The sequence below is a fragment of the Molothrus ater genome, chromosome 1 (assembly GCF_012460135.2).
Source record: "Molothrus ater isolate BHLD 08-10-18 breed brown headed cowbird chromosome 1, BPBGC_Mater_1.1, whole genome shotgun sequence".
In the NCBI taxonomy this organism is placed as follows: domain Eukaryota; kingdom Metazoa; phylum Chordata; class Aves; order Passeriformes; family Icteridae; genus Molothrus; species Molothrus ater.
This window is the reverse complement of record NC_050478.2, coordinates 48,695,684-48,717,206: the sequence shown is the minus strand read 5'-3', so window position 1 is coordinate 48,717,206 and position 21,523 is coordinate 48,695,684. Positions and strand designations below refer to the sequence as shown.

General features: G+C 40.1%; 1 protein-coding gene across 1 annotated transcript in view; it reads left to right on the top strand.

Annotated features, from left to right (window-relative positions):
- The window catches only part of STAC (SH3 and cysteine rich domain), a 72,467-nt gene that overhangs the window by 36,258 nt on the left and 14,686 nt on the right, over nt 1–21,523 (top strand). The window contains exons 5-10 of the mRNA XM_036406800.1: nt 7,698–7,798; nt 9,953–10,034; nt 11,484–11,599; nt 15,890–15,971; nt 20,101–20,165; nt 21,071–21,159. Coding sequence (XP_036262693.1) covers nt 7,698–7,798; nt 9,953–10,034; nt 11,484–11,599; nt 15,890–15,971; nt 20,101–20,165; nt 21,071–21,159 — 535 coding nt within the window. The remainder of the gene's footprint in view (nt 1–7,697; nt 7,799–9,952; nt 10,035–11,483; nt 11,600–15,889; nt 15,972–20,100; nt 20,166–21,070; nt 21,160–21,523) is intronic.

Sequence of the window (21,523 nt, the reverse complement as noted above, 5' to 3'; positions counted from 1 at the left end):
TTAAAAAATTCAACTGCTTTTTCAAAGTGTTCAAAACACAGGGAAAAAAGGCTGCAACTGATGACTTTTCATTTCAAAACATGTAAGAAAACAGGTGTGAATAACCTGAGCCTGCCAAAATGGAGATCTTGTTTGAAATATGACTTTCATCATCTTCACCTCAGGAAGAGTTACTTAAGATGCTATGTTTACTAATACTACTGAGACCAAGATCAGCCATTCATCTCTGCTTGTCCTCATTTGAAAAACACACCAAGCTTAATTTCTCTGTGTTCCCTTGTCCTATTTAGTTCTACCACCATCCCTTCACACAGTCAAGTTTATGCCTATCCTCTCTGAAATATTTTCCTTTTCAGCAAAGCAGCCCAGTTCAAGGACCTATAAGCACAGGTTCATCAATCTTGAAAATTATCTAGAAAAGTAGGTAACAATAAATCAGTGCCAGTTTGTTCAGAGCACAGAATGTTAGACATGATTTAGCATGTTTAGTGTTTAGGGGACAGGGACTTTTTCTTTCAATAATAGCTGTTAGTTTATTTACCATGATGTTCCAGCTTCCTAATTAACATTTAGATGATCAAAAACCTGAGATGATATTTTAAGAAGTGCGGAGGTGGAAATTTCCTTTCAGGGATAGACTTTTAGAGCAAAGCTGCTGAATATGTGAAAAATGCATTTTGAAAAAAATTCTTATGGCCAAATTTTTAAAAGGCTTTATTTTAGCAGAGGTATTTTTCATCTCTATAACCGTCTTGCAGAAAAACCTGCCTATTACTGCCTCATTTTTTTCCCAGCATGTCATTTCTAAAGAAAACTATGCCACTAGGAAGTCAATTCTAATTTTATGCACTGTTATGTAGCCTGCCTACACATAAGGCAACTTTTCTTGCTATTTAAATATAGGATATTGTTATGGAGAAACTGGGGTGGGCACTCAAATGGACCCACACCTATCAATGAGATATAATCTAAAATTTATTCAATTGCAAGGATAGGTACCATGATTGGATATCAAGCCCCCCTCTACAGAACATAAATACACAAGCTCCAGCTTCTCTACACACCCTGTTTGGTTTAGAGTGGCACAAGGTACGCTCATGGGAACAGGACACTTCAGGCAGTCAAGGTACCAGGTCAAGACCTAGCAGCTTGCTCCCAGGTTCAGAAGTTCCTCCTCTCATGTGGTTGGACATCCCTGTACAACATGCCTCATCCCAAGAAATTATAAATTTAACATGCCCAAAGCTGTGTACACTTTGTAGTGACAGATTTAACTGTAAAAAATTCCAACCCACAACTTAATAAAGAAAAAAATGTCATTACTAAAGAGTAACTCTGTGTCCATCAATTTAAATTCTCAATCAGGTATCTGGCAGCAATGACTTCCAGTGTTCAGCCCTCTAGGGTGGCTGGGGAAATCTGAGTTCAGGCTTTGATCTGTGGCTCACCTGATGAACAGGTGAGGATCTGAGCCTCTGTACTCTCCAAAATGCCAGCGTGGAAAAGTGATGGGGCAGCTTCAGTTAAAAAAATATAATCAGAAGGGTGACAGGCATTAGGAGAGAGTGTAGTTCCCAAGGTGGCAGGAGGCACTCAGGGAAGCTGAGGCTGAGGAAGGGTGAGAAAAGGACTTCCCAGCTCATTCTTACAAACCAGCCTGGTGGTTTGGATGAATTAGGCTCAAGATTTTAACTTTAAAGATCTGGATGTCTCATGTAGAAAATGTTATTTTCTGATCTCCTCACAGCTCTTGATTGAGATAGAGCAGGAGAAGGAGAAATGCTTGTCCAGCAGCAGCCAGCCACAGGGGCAGGAAGCTGCTACAGAGGAATTTTTAAAAATAGTAATCTCTTTCAGCATCAGAGCATTTATGCAAAACCAATTAATTAAAATCTAAGAGGGGCATGAGTGTAGAGTGCACAAAGGCTTAGAGAGAACTGCAGAGGCACCGGTCCCATTTCGGGGATTTCCTCTTTTTAAGGGGACATCCTAAACCCTTCACTGCTGCAGTAGTGGCCCAGCTTGCTTAAAATTCTCCATTTGCCATAAACTTTGGCATGGATGAAGCTTTCTGGTGACAACTGTAAATGCATTTAGGGAGAAAGGGGCAAGACACTCATTATTTTTATAATGAGTGTCTTTTTCAGCCTCCTACAGCAGAAGTTGATCTAGGGAAATTATGTTAATCTAAAATATATTATTTTTGAAAGTTTTAAGTCAAAACAATTTCTGAGTGGTATGTTCCTCTCAGCTGGAATAATAAAAAAATAGTGGTTGGGTCATAGCTAGATTAGCTGGAGGTGACAGTCTCTCTGTGTCTCTTTCCCTTCCTCTTTCTCTCTTTTATAGACCTGAACGTTTTTATCCTCTCCTTTCTGTTTTTTTCCCCCACTTTGGCGTAAGTGCCTAATATAGTTATGTTTATACAGCCAGTATAACATCATGTTGTTACCAACATCTGCAGTTTTCTTTGAAATTTCTCCAGGCTGTAGGGCTCGTTCTCCCTCTCCAGTAATTAATCTTATGTTGAGACTTGGAGCAACAGGCAAAAAGCATCAGCCAGCAGTGCTGTGGCCATAGCTGTGCTGGCAAAGGAGTTGATACAGGTTCCTTTTGTGTGCCTGTAACAAGTAGATTCTCATTTGCATTCCTTAGGAAAAATGTGACTTTCCTGAAATGCACAGTAGTTACTAAACTGCTTTTGTAAGGAAACACAGAAAAAAAAGAGTTGGAATCAAATTCTGCCCTGTTCCCTCTGTCTTTCTCTGCCTACAAATATTTCCATTCACCTATATTGAGGTGTTCTGTTTCCATTTAGGCTTCCTCCAAAAAAGATTTAAATTTATAAAAGTGATGCAGTGTGTCCTTTTAGTGGTATTTAAGGTCATATTATCAGAACAGTTTAAGATTCAATTTTCCATGACTGTTCTGGAAAACCTAGCCACTGGTTTAGATATTCAAATGGGAGCTGACCCAGTCACAGAGTATTTCTAGTGAGGTGTTATTAAACATGACCTGCTTCTCAAAACAATGCATCCTTCCAGACCTTGGTGCCTGGATACATTAGCTGATATCTGAAGAAAATTACTGGGCAGAAGCTCATTTGTAAGTTTATTTAAGACCTGCTCAGTATTCTGGCCTGAAATGTTCTCCTTTTTTCCAGTGAAAGAAGTTTCTTTTGTCAGTTTTGCGTTTTTTACTGTTTGAAAAAGGAATACCAGCCTCTACAGACTTGGGAGATAGTTGATACATTAATGAATAGGACACAAAGGACATTTATTCTAATGTCTGTGTGGTTTCTTTCTCTGTATGAATTTCATAACCACATAGACACTACTTCATTGACCAAAGAGGACACGTTAAGTGTTCATGAACACTATAAGTCAGCTAAACATGTCTAGTAATTTCCATTCTAAATCCCCACTTTTAGAATTTTAAATTTTTATAACTTAAACACCAGCATCTGGGCCAAAATAATACTGGTGCAACCTATGACAATTTTACCCTTTATTCCCCTAAATGAGAGCCATCTCATACAAGTTTTGGCAAGGGACAAAGACAGTGAGCCCATAAGAAAACTCATGAGGCCGTTAATCACTTTGTATTTGGAATGAGGCTAACATGGGACTCAAGAGGTGATGCTTAAAGACACACACTGACTGAGGAAAGTAAAAAATAAATGTTGAATAGAACTGCCCATTCATCAAACACTGTCTGCTCTGTTTGGTGAATGAAGAAGTAGTGTGCCTTGAATAAAAATAGTGAAAATCACATCCCCAGACCGCAACCAAAAAGCAACTGAGCAGAATTTTGTTCTGTCCTGCTCAGTATTTACCAACCAGCTTAAGTAACCTAAGTAAGGGTTTTTGCAGAAAAAGGTAGGAGAGATGATTACTTTTTGAAGGTAATAGCAAAGCTAACAAAGCTTTAGTTTATTCCCCCTTTGAGTGAAAACCAGAGAAAAAAGTAGTTAGGTTACTCCAAGTGGAGCTTAATTCTTAAGCCTTTAGATCCTATATTTCTGATCCACCACTGACTAAAATTATTCCAGGTGGGCTAAGATAAGCGGTGACTACTGTATGTGAGCATCAGTAGCTTCCAGCTTTGCTTTAATGTTGGTATAGGGGAATATCTGCTGCTGGGAATAACCAGTAGGCTGCAATCAAACCATCAGCTATTTAGGGGGACAGGAATCAACCTAGACAGTGACGGTCAGGCTTGCAGATCATCAGTGTGTGTTCAGCACATGTCCCTGAGGAGACTGTGTTAGTGTCTGAGACTTCACTAATTGGAACACTGCACCTTCCAGACAGTGCTTTAACCAGCTCAAATGTGAACCCTCTCCTTACCCTTCCCCTGCCCTTATGCTTCAATCCACAGAAAGATTAACCCAGTGGGAGTAAGCATGCCACAGAGAGGCTTTCAACTTCAAACAAAGACTGGTACCCTCTGGCAACAAAGGAAAATTATCCTCAAATAGTCTCTATTGTGTTGTTGTAGCTATTGCTATTGTTGTTACTATCTTTGTCACTGTATTTTTATTTTTTTACTTTTATGAGTCATTAATACCACTTATTTTCTAGTATTTAATTATGTTCAGACCAAATTCCTAACTTTCTTATGATTTCCAGGGGAATTTATTGGGAAATAATGTTTCAACACATTGCTATATCCTGTGCCACTACTTTAGGCATAATGAAATAACTCTCTTATACCAGTGCATGACTGTGGATCTGTCACTATACTCACTCAGCTTTACATAACATCCTTGCAAGATCCGTGTTCTGCCTGCTTTTTCACTATCTTAAACTACCAAATGTCTCCTAAAACCTGCCCCATTCAGGCATCTGCATGGTCAATAAGTGTGCATAAATAGGAGGCCAGAAATTGATACAATGAGTGAAACCCTGGTCTAATTTACACCTGTACTGAATGCAATCTCTTATCTGTGATGTGAGCTGTGATTGCGCCTCATTTCTGAATCTCAGAAACTTTTGGGTCAGGTACATTACCAGTATGTAGCTATTTGATTCCTGGCATGCACTAGTTTTGAAACAGCTTAGCCATAGTCCTCTGAGTGATTTAGCGTAATGGGGAAGAGAAACCGAAGAAAGAATTGTTCTGTGGGAAAAAAAAAAGATGCTTCTTGTAGAAATGCCATTTTCAGAGCTTGAGATATGGTGGTTGAGCATAAATGATTCTTCTCCAAGCTCCGTAGTTATTCCTCAGTGGGAGGCAGGGAGACGCAGGGAAGTTTTTTCCAAGCTAGCCCCACTGTAAACCAAGTAGTTAGAACTGAAAATGGGTTGAAGATTGGAGCTTTTGATAGTTTTGATTTTGATTTACAAAGCCTTCTTGTAGACTCAAGTGGGTGACAGAAATACTTTTCCTCTCTTTGAGGCCACTACTTAGCTACTCAGATATAAAAATATGGCACTCAGCAATGGAAATACAGTGTTGTTCTTTTGTAATTGTCTTACTCATTTTCACATGACCACAGACTCCTGTTCTGAAAGAGTTGTGGTGATTTTTGAAAGCAACTCAGATGCTTCACATTCATTTTGCACATCATTTGGGCGCACAATTGTTTTGACAGGTGTGTATCTTCTGTAATCACATGGTTATAACATGTAAGGACCAACATCCACCTTGTAAAGTTAACATTAAAATGGCTGGAAAAGCATAACATAGCCAGCAGGAAGGACTGTAAGATTATCTGCCTCTTCACAGCTAAATCTTAGGAGTAACTTGGTACAGAGCAGCACGAGTGGAGAATTAGACCTGGTGTAAGCACTGACATGTTGCATAGGCCAGCTGTGATGTCATTTTCCTTAGCTCATTCTGCCCTATAATTATAATGAAAAACTGTCAGGGAACTACTCTTTTCCCAGTGCCAGTTGTTGATCACCAGGAAGGGTGATTCAGCATTTCATCATCAGTAATAAAAGCACAAAGCCACAGAAGTCAATATTGGTTTGGGCATGTGTAATTGAAAAGAAACTATAACTGAAAAAAATCCTCACAGCACACTAATCCAAGTGCAACCATGCAGGAAAAAAGGAACAAATAAACAGGCATGTGTTCTTCTAAGAAATCCTGTGTTTGCTAGGAAAAAAGACCTCAGAAAAAGAGGATAGAAAGGATGTCTGCACACACTGAAAGGTGGCTAAAAGGGGCAACAAGTGGGGAGCAGGAACTGACTCCACTCCCTTGAAGTCCCTGGGGCACCCCCCACACTCAACCCCATTCACTCCCTATCACTCCAGCAGGCTCTATAGGAAGGTGGGAAGGATCTTGGTTCCCTGTCCTAAAGGAAGCACGCAGGTGAAACATCTGAGCCTGGCTCACTGCAACAACCTCAGCCTGCCTTACCTGGCTTGCAAGTGGCCACTTCAGACACCTCTTCCTCTGAAAGTGGAACACAAGGCTTGGGTTTTGGCAACAACTTGATGAAACCTTCCCTGAAGTGCTTCTTTCTTGAGGTAGCACTTCACTGAATGAAACTGGCAGCATGTACATAACCAATGAGCTCAATGAGTACTTTCAGATTCAGGATCCTTCTGACTAGTATTTATCATGTCTGACTAATGAAGGCTGGTTAAAATGTCAAGTGTTTTTAGGGTTTTTTATTGCCTTGTTTCATACTGATTCTCACAGTAGATAAAATGAACAGATATGTTGTTTACTTGTTTCATTTACACAGTCCTGTAGGGGATAAAAGAGTTGCTGCAGCATCACTGCTTCTGCATAGTTTAGGAAGTGTTATGGTTGTATGAATAAAAGTGACTGTTCCTGCCTGGAAGCAAGCAGACTTGGGTCTGTCATTTAAGAGTAGGTCCTCACTGAAGCTAATACAGAACTACATTTGGCCTAGTGGGAGAATTCTTCTTCTTTAAAGCAAAATTTCTGCTGTAGCTCCCCTACCTGTGACATGTAACTTTTCTACTGACAAGGGAGGAAAGTATAGTCAAACTTGTGGCACCCTCACTGCCCCACTCAGGGACATGTAAGGAGCCCTTTCTGCACCCTCTGAGCACTGGCCCAGGATGGTGAGAGCAGCAGTCCCTAGGAGTAATTGTCAGTATTGTTTTGAGCATGTGTAATTGAAAAGAAACTATAACTGAAAAAATCCTCACAGCACACTAATCCAGAGCAACCACGCAGGAAAAAGAAACCACACAAACAGGGATGTGTTTGCCTGTGGGTGGGAAATGGCAAAGGAGATGGGTTAACCCTCTCACATATGCCTGGAGCTAACTTCATCCACAAAACCTGGGCCTCCATTGATGGCCCAGCTCCCAAGAGCTGCTCCAGAGCTTGGGTGCTCCTTCAGTGGCTCCCTCAGCCATGCACAGCCACGCTAAGACCTTTCAAAATAACAAGGGGGTTTTGCTTGGTGTTCATGACACAGAGGACACTGTTGGTCAGATTATCATATAGCAGAGCATAATCCAATATAAATCTAAAAGCAACAACACCCTGGAAAAGAACCTGGGGGACAAGTGCCTAAAATGGAGAGGCTGTAAAGAAAATAGGTGTACGAATGTGCATATTTAAAAGCAGGTAAGGTTAAGGCAAAGAATGTTGCCAGTATTTGCTCTACTGCAACTGACCCCATCAGCTCTTTCAGGTCACTTGTTTAAATGGATGGAAACTATTGATTTTGTCTAATTCAATCTTTGCTGTGCATTTCCCAGGGACAAACGCTAAGCACGGACTGCGCTGTAAGGCGTGCAAGATGAGCATCCACCACAAGTGCGCCGACAGTATCGGGCAGCAGCGGTGCATGGGCAAGCTGGTAAGTGAGCAGCCCAGGGCAGCTTGTGCTGGAGCTATTTTTGCGTCCCTGAACCCCAGGTGTGCATTTAGCTGCTGCATTAACAGAACCCACACCAGATCACTTTACTGAGGCGGGAAAAGCGAAGCCAGGTGGTGCCCTGCTGTCAATTTGGGCGATTGCTGCTGCACAAGGATGGAAACAAAACCAAGGCACAAATCCAGTCTGCTTTGTGGATGTGAAAATACAGTTACAGAATACAAATTTAGCTAGCTAACAAAATTAATTACCTTGATTTCAGCTGTGCATTCTGTAGTGTAAACCTCTCAAAGAATGCTATAAATTAATCATAGTATTTCAGTAGGGTTTAACAAATGAAAAATCCTCCAAATTATGTTTTATTGTTTTCTCCACAGTTAGGGCTTGAATAAAAAAACATAATTCACCTTAAAAAGAAAACCAAGGGATATTTCACAGTAAGACACAACACAGTTTGAAGCAATCTCTCAGCAGGAGGGGCTGAGAAGAGCCTGCCCCGTAAGGACACAGCACTTTAGTGCCTGGATTGCCTTCTAAGCAGCAAAATCTTGTGATTGGCAATGGCAGTACACTATGTCTGAGACAATTCTAACCCACCTTGTTGACTATTATGGGACTATGGTTCCTTCTGGTTACTTTTGGAAAAAGAACTTGGAATAATACCAATTGGAATATGAGAAGTGAATAATACATAGATTCATGTTTCAGATGTTCTCAGAATTGTTGTGACTTGAAGACACTTGAGACAACTGAGCTAAAACCAAAGAGTTTTACTGTGTTAAGTGATGGGAAAATGCAAGCACTGACTTCAAAAGTGCTACAAACCCCACCTTTCACTGGAAAGATCTTTTCTGTCCAAGAGGGCTCACTGAAAGCTATTGTTGTTTACATCCCCAAGTCAAGTCTTCACGTATCTAAACCATAATCATAGTTGTAGTATGAGGCATTCTGGTATAGGAAGTTGGTCTGTGAAGAGCTGAATGACAAGCCCTGGATAAGGCAAATATTGTCCCATGTTAATTCATTCATGCATGTCTTGATTTCAGCCTCAGCTCTTGTGGTTACTAGTTTACAAAAATAAAAAAAAAGAGAGATCATATTTACGTCAGGAAGTTGTCAGCAAAGTCGCAGGAGTTTTGTGAGTTCGTGCTGATGCTCTGAATCTAGCTTGGGTGCAGACAAAGGCTGAAGAATCTGGAATTTATTCCTCTAAGACTCCAAGACTATCAGTCACCTCAGTCTTTTTCAGTCCTTTCTGCAGCTCATTACCTGAAGAACTAGTTGTCTATCAGGTTTTGATGTACACTGAACAGAGGATATGGAAAATATGCACATCTCTTCAAATCTTCCTCACTTCTCACTGTGACTAGAAGTTCTCACAGCCTGCAGACATTAGAAATTGGAGAGACAATTTGTGAAATTCCAATGTCTTGAAGGCATTAATTTTGAGTACTAAGATTTGCCTGAATTGAGATATGTTTTTTAGAGCAGTGTAGGCACCATTATTTGCCATATTATGGTATTCTTTAATGATATAGCTTGAGTTTTTATGGTGAATTTTTCTACACATCGACACTATGGGAATATCTGATAACAGCTTAGAGAGCTTCTTGACCTTACAAGACAAAAGGAAAAAAAAAGCAGTGGAAGCTGCAGTCAGTCAGCAGAAAACCTTAGAAAAACCTGTAGGAAGGTTCTAAATTCTTTGGGTTTCACATATGTGTGTGTGGGAGCATGAGGATTTGGAGTTAGGGTGGGGAAGGATAGTCACATGTTTAACAAATACAATACAATGCAAATTCACATTATATAAGAAGACAGGGAGAGGGAAACTACCCAGAACTTCTAATGATTCAGCACTTCTGCCGCAATTAATTAGTTTTGCTTTTGTGAAAGACAAAAGAAAAAAGAGAGCTGAAAATGAGCCCCTCCTTCCACACAAATATAGAATTTTTTTTTCTAGGCAAAAAATCAAATAAACATCTGATCTCTAAACCTCACAGTGACTGAACAACAGGAGGCAAATTTCCAGCCTCACCACAATGTTCCACCACTAACCAAAGAGCTGAGGCTATTTCTATTTCATCAGCCAAGCAAGCAATGCACTTCACTCATTTTTGCTTTTTCTCCCTCCAGCCAAAGGGATTTCGACGGTACTACAGCTCACCACTACTCATTCACGAGCAGTTTGGCTGCATCAAAGAAGTGATGCCTATTGGTAGGTTTTGACTGCTTTTCCATTCAGTCTTCCCTTGGCAATGCTCTGCAACAGCAGCGGCAGAATTCCAGCCATGGTCTTTACCCTCAGCAGCCGTCCAGCTCCTTTCGGTGACTGGATGCCCTTCTGCCACCTCAGGAAAGGACCACTTCAAAGATACAAAGCTGGAAGAGGAGAGGGTGTGTTCATTGTGTGTTTCACTCAAAACCTTGTGTGCATACGTCTTAGCAATTACCCTGCTTATCATAACAACTACTTGAGAGCAAGGTAGGAACTTAGGAGTGAAGAAACGCCAAAATATTGAGATGCGGGTCTGAGCTGGGAAAAAACAGGTAAAAGACAGGGAGATCAAAATAGCAGGGGGCATTCAAATCACTGGTCCAGCTTTTGAGGGATGCTGCTAGGTTCCTGTCCTTTTTCATCCATATTTCTTACTTTCCTCATATTTTTCCTTATTGATCATGTCTGCACATTGTCTGAGTACTTGAAAGACCACTTGCTCCTCACTGTAATACCAAATTTCTGAAAAGAAACATTTTGAAATTGGGAAGTTAAGTTTATTCTGGAAAATATTTTTCCCCACCAGTATTCTAACCAGGCAGACCTGAAAGTGCAAAAAAATCAAAGCCAAAACTAAGCAGTCCACTTAAAACTACTTGTCTGATGACATTTGCATTCTTACTGTCATCAGTTTAAAAAAAAATAATTACAATGATTTCATCTAAGTTTCTCTTTCTCAAAAACACCCATCATTTTTATCAGAAGTAATAGAAACATTTCTAATAAACTCTGTCTAAAAAATGAGGTGTGCTTTCCTCCAATCAAAATCCAAAATCTGTTGCACTTTCTCATTACTTTGGCTAAAGTTTCCCTCTTTGTGCATAGCTCTACAAATGTACCATTTTCTATATGCCCACAGCCTTGTGTCACAAGGGAAGTTGCGGTCTAAGAATGAAGTATGTAGAAGAGAGTTTGAACTGGATTTGCTTGTTTCCCACAAAGACATCCATTTATCTTCCATGGGAGATTATTTTTGTGGCTAGCTATGAGGGAAAGCCACTGTTGAGAGCAATCTGAGAAGTCACTGGTAGGGACAAACATGGATTAGAATATCCTGGTAATCTGTCTTCTTTACCACCACATAGGTAGCACCAGTGATGATTAGAGAAGGAGAATGGCAGGTGAAGAGAGACAAGGCAATGGCCGAGAATGGAAGAGCCAGGATGAGAGGAGGATGATCTTTATGGGAGTAGAGAGGCTGCAGAAAATTGATAGCAATTCCATTAAGTTCAACACACTTTTTATCAGCATGGTCTCTCAAATTGTTTCTAAGCATACAGCTCAACCTCTTGGTAGAGGCATGTGTTGCTCCAAGTTAAGCAGGAACATGACCAGAAATATCCTCAAGGTATTGATTGACTGATGCATGTTTTGCTCCTTCTGTTGCAGCCTGTGGAAATAAGGTTGACCCTGTGTATGAAACTCTTCGCTTTGGGACTTCCTTAGCCCAGAAAACCAAAAAGGGAAGTTCTGGAAGTGGGTCTGACTCTCCCAACAGAAACTCCGTAAGTATCCCAGATCTTTCTTCTGTTTTCTTTCTGGAGGAGCAACAGATAATCATTCACATGAGATTGTGTCAGAGTTCACAAAACTTATATTTCAAACTGTAAAAAAACTCTAAAATCTTACTCTCAGCTTCATATAGGTACCAGAAAATTTGTTATTTTTGCAAATTGTATCTTTTAGATGACTCTTGAGAAAAAGAGAAAAATACTAATTAAATTAGTAAACTGTTTTTATCAGATTGGAAAAGGAAATATTAATCTTTTTATTTTGCATATCATATAGAAGTGTAACTGAGATATTGAACTGTCAGGCTGGAGCAGATGCATAGTGCCTGCTGTTGATGGTGGCCATTTGCCCTTCATACAAGTGATAACGATGAGTTGGAATCCTCAGAACCTAGATTTAAAAGTACATGATCCCAGTACAAGCCCAGAAAATTTAAGACACTGCTACTTCAACAAAGCAAGGGACTGGGACCTCCACCCCTTTCCAGTGTAGAATCGTGAGGGAGGCATTACAGACTGGGGCTTCTCTCTCCAAACCCCAAACACAGACAGGGTGTGATAAGGCTGTTCTATCCAGACAGGGAGGCTTTAGCCTAATGTTTGTCATTCACTCCCTCCAATCATGAAAGTCACTGTCTTAAGGACTATGGCAGAAGAGGTAGAGAACAAGGGAAGTGATAGTTCTCGTGGCCATGCCTTTGCTATATCCATACCTTGTTCAACAGTAAAAATTGCCAATTTCTTCCTTATCCTAGTATTGGGATCCACGAGATCAGAAGCTCCTTCATGGTATTGAAAGAACATTTCCTACTTTCTCAGTCTCTCATAAACAGGCACTTAGACCTATGTTTGAGGTTCTCTTCCATTCCAAAGAGATCCCCTCCATGCCACCCCTAGCTCCCTCAAAAAATAATAACCATAAAAAGAAAATCACGCCTGAATCCACTGGAGGCTAAAACTGATTATCATCTCTAAAAATCACGCCCACATTATCTGACAACCTCTTCTACTCACACCTCATAGGACAAATCACTGGGCACAGAGACATGAGGACAGTTGGTCTCCAGGTGTCAAAGCAAATATTTATATGCTTAATATCAAGTCATGCTAATATCTGTATGTGTTACAACATTTCCCTGGCATTTAAATGCATGCTCATTCATATGGCTCACCTGTAATCTCAGGTGGTATAGGTGGACTCTAAACAGGCACCAATTCATGTCAGATGGGAAAGAAGACAAACTCATTTAAGCAAGAACTAAGTGAAGTCTTCAAGGGATTTATTAGAGGACATGTCCTCTATCCACCCCCATTTGTGCCTTAAAAGGAATTTGCTAATTCCCTTTTTTTTTAAACCCAAAGTGACTCTACCTTCTGTCGCATTATTACATTTCTTTCTTTCAATTATTTAATTTCCTTTGAAACAAAATTTCTACAAATGTAATTATTGCTTTCTACATCAATAAAGTTTATGTTGAATTATAAATGAAAACTCGAGCATAGAAATCACTAATGCTGTGTCAGCTTACTCTAGGGAGCTGATCATAACTAGGTGGGATGTGGGCGTAGAATTGGGAACGCAAGTTCATTACAGGAATTTCTCCCGGGTATTGAAGCTGAGAGAGAACGTAACGTGTCAGCATACAGGAAATAGAGCACATTAGAGAATTGAATAAGCAGACCTGAGAAAACATAAATTTTGCCAGCACAAGCTTGTGGATCGAGACAAGGATAAAAAAACAGGGTAGACACAACCCTGAACAAAATTATGGAGCTGAGGACCTTTAAAACTGACGTGTGACCTGGGAGTAGGTACTGACCAGTGGCTGCAACAGGGATGTGGCACAGAGCCCTTAGAAGCACTTGTAGTTAATAACTCAGAGGGACTACGACCTTTCCCCAGTGATCCTCACTTCTGGGCTGCCCTGCTCCTCTCCAAGCAGAACTGGCAATGCAGCTGTGAGGCTGTGCTGAGTCCCAGCCCTGGGAGATGGAATGTGCTTCAAGGTTCTGCCACGTCACCAAACCAGGGGACACCAGGGATGTGGGGACACCTGGGATACTACTTCACCTTGCAGGTGGTGTCCAAGCTGTCCAAGGCCTCGCTCTGGGTCAGCATAGCAGAGGTGCTCCTGCTGAAGGTGATGAAAAGCAAAGGTGACTGGCTTAGGAGCTGTATCTTGCCCCTACAGCCATGAAGCTTCCATACTGCATGCAGTTCATGTAGACAGCCTCTACTCTCTGCAGAGACAGCCACCTTCCTCTAAACTAGCCAAAGTATTTTTAACATGACTGAGCTGTGTGGACGTACTCATTGATTTTTCCGCCCAGATTCTGCATTTCCCATAAAAGAAAGTGGCCATATGCTCCAGATTTACTACCTACTGCTTGCTTCAAAACTGTGCTTCTGCAACCCACATTTATACAAAAGGCACTTGAGGTGATGTAAATGTGAATCTAGTTCTTGTTAGTTTTTTGTGGATCGGGTCTTCTCAAAAGCAGCTTTGCACCTCTATCATTTCTATATGACCATTTGTCATGTAGTCATTCAGTGAAAAATCATTAAGGGTAAATGAGGTTGGCTCAGAAGGTTTTGGATGAAGTAAATACTAAAGAGACAGTCACTACACATCCCATATGCACTAGAACTTAACAAAATAATATTAATTACTAATCAGCAATAATGAAGCTAATCTGTGAAAACTGAGGAACATGTTGTAGCAATGAGCTGAAAAATAGCTGGGACTTAGTCCTTCAACAGTGCAAGTCTTTCTCTTCTCCACCCAGCAACCAGAATCCATAGATATGCTCTGCACTGGATCTGTGTAAACTTTGCTATTGCAATGCCTCCTCATCCTCAGGTGGCCTATTTGGGCAAGATGCAAGAAAACATGACCTGCTGCAAAAGGCTGAGTCTAAAAACAAGGAGCAACAGAGCCACAAAGTGCATATTCTTAAAACAGCAAGGAAAACAAGATAGCCACAAGATGCCTGTGGCACAAATCTGGTTTCAACCCCTTTGTTCATTGGTTTCTTTCGTGGAGAAATAGCTAGGAAAGTACTGGATAGGAGAAATAAAATTGTGAAAGCACTTTCTAAAAAAAGCTTTGCTGTCAACACTAGTAAAAGGGGAAAAAAACAACATGTAAAACCTATAAAACAAGTCAAATTCTGCTCTCTGAACAAAACCAGAAATGTTCCTGTGATACAGGCACAGGACTGCAAAGCAATAGAGCAAACTGTGTGTACAGTACAATTGTAGAGTGTCATACAATAACATTAAATCCTTCTTGTGTCTTAAAATCTGTGAGCTGGAAAAAAAATAAATCTTGGGAAAGATGATTTGGAATAAATTTACATTTATTCAGATTAGAGAAAGCCCCTGACTCAAATTCCGTTTTTGGGTTTTTCTGGTTATCAAAGACATAGAGAGTTCAATGACCGAAGTTTTGTTAAGGTCAGACTTGCACAGAGTTGCTTGGAGTAGCTCCTAATTCCTGTTGGGCTATACAAGGAGAAGCTGACTACCCAACCAAGGAATCTGTATGCAGAGTATACTTCTGAGGCTTGAGATTATGTCATCCCACGTTTTCCTATGCCCTGGAACACTGGGTCCCTAATCATGACTGACATTAATATGGTACAGAAAAGAAATCATAGTAATTCTAAAAGCAACACTTAGGTTTCAATTTCCCTAACCATACTGGCCAGATGACTGTTTAAAAAGAAAGTGAGGGCAGATATCTAAAGACTGAGTTCATCCACTTCGTTGCACTCTAGCTCTTTCTTTTACAGCATTTTAACAAAATTAAAATGACCCTTACATTACAGTTATTTTACTGAATAATGTATTCAGAACTGGTACATTAAAATTCAGTAGTTTCAACTAATGTTCAGTCCCCTGGATGATAGCTATTTAGTATACCTGCAGAATCTGCAAATCCCTTCATGCCCTTTCTGTTTTGTTCAGAGAAGCACATTGCTCAACTTAATCCTTTGTTCCTTAACTTTCACTTTATTTTATACTGCAGAAATCTTTTGTGCTCCAGACTCCAAACTTGGTCTGGAATTTTTTTTCTGGGCTTCCCCTGCTCCCTGTGCAGTAGGTATGTGCTGTGCATCATCAGATCCAATTTTTCCTTCCATCCCGCTAAGCTGACTCTGCTCTGCTCTCTCACCACTCAAATACTGCGTTTCCCAAAGGTCCTTGCTGTGGTTTTATTTCACTTCATCAGGCCCTTTTTCTGATTTATCCTGTCTCATTTGCTGTTTCTGTCCCTGCAGACAGCTGACTTGGTAGAAGTTCCGGAGGAAGGCAATAGCTCTGCAGGCACCCTTGACTTAAGCAGAAAACGAAGCAACAGCGGTGAGTGCCCCCAGGCCAGGACAGCCCCTCCAGGTGAAAAGGCCCATGTACAGCCTGTTTCAGACCAGGGGTTATGGCATGCACAGGTTTTAGCAGTGTTCTGGTTTCCAAAGCAGGAGGTGAGTTGGGGCAAAAAATTTGGGGAATGCTTTTTGCCATTCAGATGAAATGGAAGCAACCACTTTCCTTAATGTGGTGTGTCCAAAAGTGCAACTGGACAAGGTTCAGGTCCATTCCCTATCTCCTATATTTACTTCATGATCATGACTGTAGACTTAACGTGCTTCGCTTCCACATTGGCAAAGTGGAACCAAAAAAATACTTTCTTTTCCATATGTTTGATTTTTCCACATGATTTTGTATATCATTACCTCTTTGGGACAAAAAACGAATCATAAGAGATCTTTGTGTCTGTAAAATACACAACACAGTGAATTTTGATTATGATTGCATCTTCTCAGTACAACTGTAGCATGTGCCCAGTAATATTAATGGCCCAATTCCTTTGTTTGATTTGCAGTACAAAAGTAATGATTTTTACAGCATTGGTTTGATGGGATTTGAAAACCATCATAGCACCAAGAGTTTAGTAATAAAATCTCAGCCACCATGAGTTGGTGTTTGTGACCATGTTCTTGAATTCAGTCATTACAGTAGAAGTCATACACAAAAGGAGTTGCTGCTCAGCACAAATTCAGGCCCAAACCATCATGGCAACTTCTCTAACAGCACCTGAAATCTGCTTTGCTGAATCTCACAAGATGTACAGAACAAAAACAAGCCACACCAAGCATAACTTTTTTTCTTTGTGGTACCCCCAGTGCTCCTTACATACTGCTACCAATTCATGAAGGTGAAAGGCCAGCTTTAGCTGTCTGTTCCTATAGTATGCCACCTCCTTATTCCTTTCCTCCCCTCTTGGTCCTAGCACCTCTCCTCACGGTATTCTGTCATTTCCTTCCTCTTATTTTGTGAATACCTCATCCATATTACCTGATTTCTCCTGAAAATTTTATTAGGTTTTCTGTCCTGCAAGTGCAAGTTGACCTGACCTGGTTAAAGATAGAGAATTCAGTCTGCACCACATTGTTTAATCCTGGCCACTTGAGATTGAATTGACCCTGTTTGAATGTTCAGATAACTTTTTATTTCTTTGCAAGTCAATAGTTTCATTTCTGAAACCCAAAGAAACATTTTTTTTCTGAAATCTGTATTCACTGAATGCACAGAAAGGCATTCAAGGAACTTACTTAAAGAGATTAGTTTAAAAACTCAGCATGTGTCAAACCTCCAAATAACTTCCTCGGCACATTAACGATTCCTTTGATCAGCACTGGCTTTTTTACAATCCATCCTTTAGGGGCTCAGAGTATAAATTATGCATCAGTCACTCCAAAAATTTCTTCCTGGTAGATTTTTAATAAACTGCCTGCACTGTTTGCACAAGCTATGGAAATGGTAAAATCTTTTTCAGAATGTAAAAATCCCTGTTTTTTCCTTTCCTTTCTTTTTTTTTTTTTTTTTTTTTTTTGGTCTACTGCTGCTAGGGCAAGCAAGTAGGAAAATAGATGGATTTCTGTTGTGTGGAGATATGAACAACATACCTCTATGGCTTTCAGATTCAAGTGCCTCCTATTAACATCCAGACACCACAAACTAAACATAGATTAAAAATATAAGTACATTCAAAATGTTTTTACAAAGTGACTCATGACTCCTTTTTCCTCAGTTGTCTACTGCCTCTTTATCAGGAAGTTCCACATTAATGCTTCAATGACTCAGGTCCATTCCAGTAGTTAAGGGAAGTGGCAGAAAAGACAGCCTCCAGAAGGGTAAAAGGACCCAGTACATGCATGGCCATGTAATTTTCCCTGTAGAACTCCTATGACAACAACTTCAAGAGGAGATTCTTTCATTCAGGCCCTGGAATAAATCCCATGAAGCAAGGCTTCCCAGTTTACAACTGTGAGATGGCATACTTAATTTCCAGCCCTTTAGCCTCCTCTAAGCCAGTTAGACTCTTTCATGCTGTGACCTACTATCTGTCCCAAAAGCCGAAATGTACTTTAGGTGACATCTGTGAGCCTGTTATCAACAGTGATTTGAGCACTTTCCCCTTGAATCAAATATGGGATATCCTCCCTGCAAGCCCAGTTTTCAAGAGTGCTTCTCAGCCAACACAAGGACACATTTCAGCCACCTCCCCATGTGCTGGGTCAGCTCCACAGTTCACAAGGCTGTACATTAGTAACTTGCTTTATTTTCTGTCACTAAACAGGAATTACTCCAGACAGGATGCTGAAATACTTTTACTTTGTCCAGTGAATGACTTTTTGCAAGTCCAAAAGGCTCCTGATTACCCAACTCAGTTCTCACCAGAACATCTTCAATTTGCCTCCTAACTCCTGTTCCTCTGAACATAAAAAGCAAAGCATTGTGATTTGAGTAGGACTTAAACCCTGCCAATCTGTAATAGCAGCACTTTAAACCCCTTCATACAGATGCCAGACATGTATGTACCCCTATATCAATGATGCAGTAAATTAGGTTTATTTCTAAGGTTTTCCTTCTCATACCTGTGATAGTCTGCAGGGTCAGAGTCCCTTTGCAGCAGGACTTGGTGAGGAGCATATTGAGGCCTCAGGTCCACTGCGGTCAGGACAGCCAGACATAACTTGTGTTGACATTTTCACCTTAAGTGTGGCAGGTATCAGCTCACATACTCCCTTCACATTCACAGATTGAACTTTATGACTACAACATTGCCTTACATTTTGTCAGAGAAGATGTATGTGCTCATGAATGCCTGTCACTTTGTACCAAATCTTTCTCGTGCATGTTGTGGCTGCCGTTTCGCTTGTCTTTTATCTGTTACAAGAACACTGTCATGTTTTTCAATATCCAAGTACAACTCTCTACTATCAAAGAACCTTACTATTTCCCTCATAAAGCTTCTCCACAGACTCTGTTAGGTTGTCAACTACCATGTAGACTAGTCCAAGAAATATGTGTAAATGAAGTAAAGGACAAGCAAGTGAAAAAACAGGAGAAAAATTCAGAGGATTGGTGTTCTCTGGCCCTTTTTTCCCCTGAATGCATGTAACTGTATGCCAGAGAAACAAAAAGAAAGTGCCCCCAAGTCACCTGATACTACCACTTTCGAGATTGCCAAATAGTTAGAGGCTATAAAGTCAGCTTCTGCTCAAAACACTTACAGAAATAAATGGTAGCAGAAGACATTGATGGTTCTAACTGCTCAAAGATTCCAGCTATTAAAAAAATCATATTCAGACTTTATCGAGAAGCAAGAAACACTGGGCCATTCTTAAAATGTGAAGGGGAAATTCAGTCAAAAGGATAAAGCTACTGTGTTTTTTCTAGGGAGATAACTGAGGACAAGTACCAGTCAGCTCTTGAATTAATTGCAATAGAGGGTAACTGATTACTTATCAAGTATGTTAGGTGCTGTGACTGTTGTCTTATTCTATGAGTTTCTGATTTAGTAACTAAAAAGCAAATTTTTACATCTACAGGCCTGTAGTTTATCTACCCTGAGTTTACCTACCCTGATTTGAAAACAATTCAGTTACCTCCTGTAAATTCAGAGAGAGAAGTAGTGTATCCAGTGTACTCCATGGACTAGTGGAGAGAGGGACCAAAGAAGGCTATCAAACGCTTGGTGTTAGAGGTCAAAGAGGGGAAGGAAGAGGTTTTGCATACAAACTTTCCCAATATTGCTCATATATGATCATCAGCTTTAGCAGGTGATTTAAAATGGAAATACTGCTTATCCTAGACACAACAATCCAGTACTGAATGTGAGAAAAAGCCTGCTGGGCTTTAAATAGTAATGCACTTACAGTACCTGGGTTCTATTCGTAGTGCTGTACTTGTGTGTATTCATCTGATCAAAATGGTTCATTTGTTGCACTTGTAAATTCTGGAGGACAGAGATTGTGTCATGTGCCAATGGCATGGTTTTGTTGGGAGTGTAGAAGGGCTCAGAGGAGACCACAAGGACTCAAAGAAAATAAGGGAGAAAGGGAAGAGATTAACAATTCCACGTGATCCTGTTTAGGTGAAGAGTCTTAAACTACTCCTAAAATGTCATATGTTTTCTTTATTTCAGTGTTTACATACTCTGAAAATGGCACAGAACACTTTGGAGAAGAACCAAAAAGTATACATTCCCCGGTATGAGCATAAATTTTGTCATGATGCAATGGTAGTGGGAAGTCATGTAAAACTCTTGTTTTTATGGCTGTCTGAGGATCTTGACTAGGTCTGATGGGTCACTGATATCTGACAGTCATGTTCTTACACCATTTCTGGGCTGCTGGCCACAGCTGGAAGCAATACATGTTACTGGATGCCTTTTTGGTTTATCCTTTCTCATCATCTTATGTTTTTCTGCTTATTGCAAATTGATTTGGGAATGCAAAAGATCCAGTGTGCAGGCCATGTAATTACAATAGAACTCCCATCATGTAAAAATCACAGATTTGATTTTGAAAATTATTTAGTATTTGCCTTAGCTGCTTTTTTTTTTTTCCCCAGATTAACTGTGGAAAAAGTGAGAAGAGAGAGTAGCCAGTCTTCTCTGTTGAAAACCAAACACAAAAAGATTTCAAATATTAAAATCACTTCTAAAAAGTGATTTCCCTACTCTGAATTTGGGCCTGTACACTGTACAATTCTAGCTCCATCCATGAGAACTGTAGACTAGACACCTTACATAATGCCAAGAGTACACTACTGGGCTCATAAGAGCTACCATATGTACTACTGAGACAAAAAAGGCACACTCATTTTTGAGATCTTGTCCCAAAGAGCAGCCAGTGCAAATTTCTGCTTGTGTTCTTTGGAAGCCTGGAATTTGATCTTCGAGTTCAAATAATCTTCTTTCTAAATTAAGGTAGTTACTGCCTTAATGGCTTGCAATGTACCTGGGCCATAGTCCCTCAAGCTGTGAGAGCAGAGAGATGATTCTGGATAATTTATTGTAAGATCAGGTTCTGGTTCCTCTGTCTGTAACAAAATGAACCAAATTCCTTTACAGAGCACATATTTAAATTTTCTCTTTCTCTTTTTTTTTTAAGGGACCATTTTATAAAAGCACGTTACAAATGAACACCTATGTTGCCTTGTACAAATTTGTACCACAAGAAAATGAAGACTTGGAGATGAGGTAAACTCCAAAATATTAGTTGATTTGACACATTTGCACTAATGGTCATATATGACTTTGGGGAAGGGAGGGTTTCTTCTGACATTTTTAAGACACATTTTTATAGATGTAGCCATCAAGATACAAAGATGTTCTTACAGTTAAAAAGAGCAGATGACCAATTCTTTTGGCAAGGATACAATAGATTAAAAGTTTCAAAAACCTTTATATCACTTTAGGAGCAAGATGGCTTTCAGCTATAAAATGTTCTCAGCTGCTTTGTTTTTCAATCAGAAGTTTTCAGCTAGGAATTCACCACTTCTCATGTTAATGCAAAAAATTTTACCAGTCCTCTTTGATCCTCCCTCTTATTCAGTTGTGTCTG